We start from the raw sequence: 6,851 nt of genomic DNA, 5'->3' as shown, positions 1-6,851 counted from the left end.
TTCTCTCTCTCTCTCTCTCTCTCTCTCTCTCTCTATATATATATATATATATATATATATATGATATTTTATACTCTATTCTATACTGATGTATTATATAATTTTTGCGCATACTTTACAGCTATAATGTTCCTTGGCAAGTTGACTCCTTATTCTATTCGCCCATCCCATATCTGCTGGTGTGATGTCCCAACAGAGCTTCATTCTGCAGCTGTCGCTTTAAGAGACCTGTGCTTTAAAACCTGCAGTATGAAACTGTCCGGAGGTGTTCACCACTGTTAGATATCTTATATTCCCTTCATACCACCATCTGTGAAGTGTTCAGGTCGTGCTATTATTGCAATCATTTAAAGGAAGTTGTGCAGAGGACAGAGTGACAGGACAGAGATGCTGCACTGATGCTGCTGGTGTCCTCATGTAAGTCTCTCTCTCTCTCTTTCTCTCTCTCTCACTCCAATGCGGCATTAAGATGTGAGCTACTGGGGTGATGGGGCAGTATAGGGAATGTGTTATAGCAATAAGGATATTTTAATATTGCAATACACTGAATATTTTTCTCAAATGGAAATAAATATAGCCTTGGGTGGCTGAAATCGGAGTAGCCTACTATGGTAAGTTTAACCTATTTTTGCATATGCCAATTGGCTCTTATTGTACTGTGTTCAGTAACACAGGACTGCTATGTAGTTTTTTTTCTGCATAGGACTGTGTTCAGTATAGATTGAGTGCGTGTCCTCAGGAAACCCTTGACTTTGAGTTGATGATGTCACTTTTCTATGTAATGCTGCTGGTTTTTGTCAAAAACAGTGCATCACACTGAACATTGTTTAAAACATATTAGAGATATATGGTATGATCTGTGCATCAGATATCAATGTCAGCTGGATAGTCAGCATCCAGCCAAAATGGAAATAAATAAATAAATAGTGTGATTTCTTAATATATTGTCTAATGCAGTGTTTTATTCTAATAGACCCTTGGCCTTAAGAAATGTGACTGATGAGCTTTAGGGGGGATGTTGTTGTTGTTGGATGAAGTTGATATGCGCATATTGGACTGCAGTGTGCTGGCGTCTGTGAGCCCTTTTGGTGTCCTGACTACAAGTCCCAGAATGCAACGGAATAAGCTGCTCAGGCTAATCAAAGTAATGCATCTGCAAGCAAGTCACTTTAGTGGGATTTTTAGAAGTCACCTGCAGTCAACTGCAGTGCCATCAACAAAGAGAGCAAGGATGTACTTAAAGTAATGTTACATCAACAATATAGCCTATTAGTGATGCTATATTGCAGTAGCCAATGTGCAGACTCACCCTTCTGAATTAGCCTATTTACAGTAAAATAAAATTGAGCAACCATGATGTGTATGAATGAAATAATATAGGCCCTATGTTTCCAGAGTGTGCCACCAGGATTAATTGTAATCAATCAAAATGAATATATTTAGGCTGATCAATTAATTGAAGCATTAAATACCCAAAAATAAAAGACAATGGCAAAAAGGTAAATTCATGTGCTCCCTTGGAAAAAATAACCTATGCTATAAGAGGTAGCCCACAGCTTTTCCATAGGATATGGGATCCATGGATAACTTATATAGAATTTTTTAACGTTTCTAGGGTATTTACTTAATTATTAATTATTATTTTCTACGTGCTGTTTTTCTTTTTTTTTCTCTACATTTATTTAATTTAATAATTTTTTTAAGGTTTCTATCTTACCACCATGAACTATACTACTGTCGTACTTATTACTTTTAATTCTAACTAACTAATTAAATTATTTAAAAAAATATTTGTATGCATTTTTTAAATTATTATTATTATTATTTTTAGTATTTATGTATGTACATATTAAATGTTAAATGTAAGATATAATTTGTTTTGTATTATGGCACCGGTGTTATGTTTTGTTATGTTTGTTATGCTATGTTTGGAAAAAAAGGAATAAAAATAATTTTCCAAAAAAATGACTAAAAGATAATAATATTTCCCAGTAAATAATTTTATTAAGGAATTAATTGGAATTATTATTATTATTATTATTATTATCATCATATTTTAATATATTCAATTGATATTGAGTTCTTCTGCCCTCAAGTGGCCAAGAAACAAATTGATGCAGCTTTAAATTCTATGAATCAACTTGACCCTTCAGCACAGAAGCTCATTGTTTCTATACGGATGGTTTCAAGCCCACCCAACAAGCCTTGGAAGGACTCCAACTCTGCAGGTCACTCACTTATCAAAAGGTTTACTTCCGAGTCACAGGGCTAGAAGAATAGGACAGAGTAAGAGCTCTTTGATTCTTCACACTGTAATATATAGTCTCTGCAGACTTGTGAACTAAAGATAAATTTGCACCATGTGTACACACTAGTGTGCAGATTTACAGTATCAAAATATAGTTTGTAGGATAGCTAACAGTTATACAGCAGTTAAGAATGAAGAGATTGATGCCCACAATTAAAGTACAACACATGCGGAGGGCAAAATATTGTTTTTCATCAGTCTTAATGTTACAGAAGTAGCGGATGCTTGTAAAATATGTAATAAAGGTCAGTGTATCTTTTGGTCATTCGATTTTCCTTTCACAAACGGATATTAAAAAACAAAAAAATAAGTGGTTATTTGATTTTCGTTTTAAAGTACAAAAAATAAAATTTAAATACAAGGCGTTTTTTTCTTTATCAGGGTCAAAAAGGAATGAACTGAACTAAAAAAAAAACGGGTTGATTTTCATTTTCTATTTCTAAAAACAAAAAATAAAATCACTAGAAGAGAGAAACGAATAAACACCCCGTTTTTTCATATTCTGCGACCGGAAGTTGCCATTTACAAAGTAAGAGCACGTATGAGGGCGGTGCTGCTGTGTAACTCAAGGTGATGGACATGGATTAGTACGTATTTTTTTTGAAACAATAAAAAAGTTTTTAGGAGATTATTATCCTGAGGTGGGGATGGGAAGGATCTCAGTTTCTAATCAGATTAATGCAGTGTTTCCCAAACTTTTTATCTGGGGAGCCACTTTTTAAACATGACAAATCATCACAACCCAATCCACAATAGACCTTATCTATAAATCATGAGAAGAGTGTATTTGTTCCTGATCATTTTTACTGCCATTTCCTCATATAATCCTGAATAGGTAGACCAGCTATTTTGAAGAGATATAAATTTGATTGTTTTATGCATGTGTTACTGAAAACATATACACGAGACAAAATAAATGTTGTTAACATGCTGTTTTTTTCCTCTCATCAGTAAAACAGAAAGAATGTACGCTGGTCTTTCATATTAGATTCAATGTTATAAGTAGACTACGATAATCAGAACAATACAAACATTCAGGCTCCCTCATGTATGTTTTGTTTTTAGAAATAGAAAATGAAATCAACCCGTTTTTTTTAATTTAGTTTCGATTTTTAAACGTTTTGTTTACTCAGTTAACAGTTCCTTTATAATGTTTTTAAATTTGTATTTCTCAAAATTATGCTGCTTCAAAAGTCCCTACATGCAACCAGTAATTGTTTGTTTATTGTTTATTTGTTTTGCACAATTTTAGACTATACAACATAACAAAAAAACAAAAATGAATCATATACAGTGCAGGAAGAGGCAAAAAACCCACTGGGCTTATCTGAAGCCTCCACCTAGAGACAAGATTAATATAAAGAAATAATATGACTACATAATAATGATAACAAACAATAAGAACAAGATTTATATAAATAAATAATATGACTACATAAAAGTGATAAACAAATATATAACAAATAAATAAAAAATATCTAAGATCTTTTCTCGTAAATATGACTAAATTTAGTAATTTGTGTAAACTCAGTCATATTCACCTAACAAGGTAAAGCTACACAGCCGATTGCAGCCTGTGAACCAATGCAACTAAAAGTCCAAAGATAGTTCACGCCAGACTGTGACGTGATTTAAGACGAAGCCGGAAGTAACCGGGAGTGAATCCTCTTGCTTCGCCTCCACAGTGTTTGCTCCCCCCCCACCACCACCCCGCAGTGTAATTCATTATTATTAGCACATCGCCTTTGAAGGAGTCAGTATGTTGTTTGGAGGAAGGGTCATCATAACTATGTCACTTTCCTATTGTTATTAATATTGTTTCCAGGAGCACAGCCTGTCCTGAAAATGGATCATCTTTGTGAGAACGACGCGCAACGGACAAGTGAGTTGTTGGGATAACCCTCCCTAAAGAGGCTAAACAAAATCACCCGGTACCGGCGTTACACGGTTACAAAGAAAGCCTCTTAAGCCACAGTCACAACAACAACATATTAGTTGCGTCTTATTGTGTCGTATATATCATTATTATTGTGTTGGTATATGTTTATCACACAGTTATATAGATCAGGCAGGTGTTTTGAGGAGAATAACGGTTTCTTGTTGTGTGACAGCCGTTATCCGGGAGGAGTATCCCTCCGCGCAGTGCAGAAGATAGTCCCATGAAGGTGTGTGTGTGCTGGGACACAGAGCAGCAACGAGATGGCCAACTGTCCAGACCCATGGTGAGTTATACTGTTAAAATATTACTACTGGAAACATTTACTAGCATGTTTAATGTTTTAGGTTTCTCCACAACTGAACTTGACAAAAGAGATTTTTTTTTAATTTAATTTAATTTTTTATTTAACCAGGTTAGTCCCATTGAGATTAATAACCTCTTTTCCGAGGGAGACCTGGCCAAGACCAGGCCAGCAGCAAGAACACAAAGTTGCAGACACAGACACAAATAGAGATAAAATACAATTCACAAACACTAAAAGCACTACAATTTGCATTAAAAGAGAACTATCTAAAGACAAATGGGGGGACAAATGCTACATCAAGCATATGAAGGCACTGAGCATGTACGAAACATCTCCATAATCTAAAACCGGTAAAAATGTTGTAGAAACAAGACATAGAGATAATAGGAATAACAACATTTTCCAGGCTCACTGCTGCATTGTGTCAGTCTGTATCTATCTTCATATAATAATAAAGCACTACTGGTCCAGTATCGTTTATTATGGGCTGCTTTTCAAACCATCCTATTCTGGCTGCCACACCCACTCCATGCAGCTCCAGAGTGAATGCACCATTTAGGACTTGGCTGCATGGTTTCCAGTCAGTGCCCAGCTGCTGAATAAGCAAGAATATCTTTTGCTTTATGGCTGTTAAAGTATTGACAGGCTAACTTATGCCTTTGCCTTGCATAAGAAAAACACCAATTATTATGGCTTCCTTCTTAATTTCCTTTAAGCCATAATATTAGTTGAAAAACTATTTCGGCTCTTGGTGTCCTGAAGCAGCTGTGATACTAAAAACTATGACGGCGTCAACTGGTACCAATTTATCAACAAAAGGTAGAATAAAACAACATTCCTATTTTTGGCAACATTTGGCAAAAATTCCATAATAACCTTTCAGCATATTGTAATTCAAGTGTTCTGAGAGATAACTAGACTCCTGCACCTCCTCATGGCTCTGTTTTCAGGCTTTAGAAAATCAAATCGTGACGGGAGACTTTGACCAATCACAGGTCATTTCATTGAGCGAGCGTTCCTATTGGCTGTGCTCCGGTCACTTGGCGTTCCTTCACCAGATTTCACAATGGCGGCAGCGTCACAAACTTTCTCATTTTACAGCTAAACCTTGCACTACAAGATGATTCTGAAAACATTTGAGGCGAGAAATAGGCATTAACGTAACATAATATTTTCTCATATTTGATCAGCGCTGCCTAGTTTGACCGTTTGGTTGGAGTTCGCGAGTGATTGACAGCCGGCTCTCATAAACGGCAGCTGGACAGCAGACCTCAGATCAGCTCTTACTGCTTGTTTTCCTCCGATATGTGAAATCCTGCAGATGCCGTTAGGAGCACCAGAGGACACAGAGGCACATGATTTCTTTCAGGTTACCTGTTTCATGTATTACTGTCCAGATATAGCGACCGATTTATAAAAATAACTTTTTTTAATCATATTTGCTCCAATCTCGCCTACTGCTGCTTTAAATAGCAGCACAGTCCATTCTAGAGTGGGTGGTAGCCAACATAACGGTCATGGAGGAAGTGTTGAACAGCAACAAAATTACAGAGGTTGAAGGCCTACTGATGGGACACAGCTCTCTTGAGGGGGATCTCAAGGCTTTAACTTCACACTGCAGCAGTAAGGCTGCAAGATGTGTGTGAAGGTATACAAGGGGTGTAAATCAGAAGTTTCCTCACTATACAATATTATATTGATTCTTTGGACTGTACGATATTTGCTGATATTACAAAGTCTGCCTCGATTTCGATTCAATTCAGGGGCCTGCGATCGACATAAGAAGATATCATATGCCCAATTAACACAATTAGGGATGCACCAATCCGACTTTTTCAGTCCCGATACCGATAGCGATACCTGGGCTTTGGATATCGGCCGATACTGAGTTCTGATCTGATACCAATTGTTTAATTAATAAGCTGTATGCCTCACTGTGTGGGAGTGACTGGGATCATTCTTTTATGTGTAAGGCAACATCAGACTTGACTTAAACATTGCTTTCCTAACTTTGTAAAACAAAAATGTAACAAATACATACATAGATATAAATGTATTGAATTGTTATTTATTATTAAAATAATAAATCGTACACCAGCAACTTGGTAAAAAATCAATTCAAGTGTAAACCTTTTAAATGCAGAAACAAATTGGTCGAAACTTAAACAGGAATTCAAATTCCAGTATATAATATATGTAGTATTTAAACATAGAATAGATCGTTCCCATTGTCACCGATATCCGATTCAGCTATATGAGTCAGCATCGGCCCGATATCCGATCCGGTATCGGTGCAGCCC

At 36.1% G+C, this 6,851-nt stretch overlaps 1 protein-coding gene across 2 annotated transcripts in view; it reads left to right on the top strand.

Moving 5' to 3' along the window:
• Nucleotides 1–231: 231 nt before the first annotated feature.
• Nucleotides 232–6,851, top strand: part of sacs (sacsin molecular chaperone) — a 29,707-nt gene continuing 23,087 nt past the window's right edge. Inside the window, exons 1-3 of one of the 2 annotated variants that reach the window (XM_074641574.1) lie at nt 232–417; nt 4,134–4,190; nt 4,420–4,530. In XM_074641574.1, coding sequence (XP_074497675.1) covers nt 4,508–4,530 — 23 coding nt within the window. In that variant the 5' untranslated portion in view covers nt 232–417; nt 4,134–4,190; nt 4,420–4,507. Of the gene's footprint in view, nt 418–456; nt 612–4,133; nt 4,191–4,419; nt 4,531–6,851 lie in introns of those variants that run through there. The other variant, XM_074641572.1, reaches the window with a different exon arrangement.

Source organism: Sebastes fasciatus, chromosome 7 (genome assembly GCF_043250625.1).
Source record: "Sebastes fasciatus isolate fSebFas1 chromosome 7, fSebFas1.pri, whole genome shotgun sequence".
NCBI lineage: Eukaryota > Metazoa > Chordata > Actinopteri > Perciformes > Sebastidae > Sebastes > Sebastes fasciatus.
Note: the sequence above shows the minus strand (reverse complement) of the source record. Positions and strands in the feature narration are given on the sequence as shown.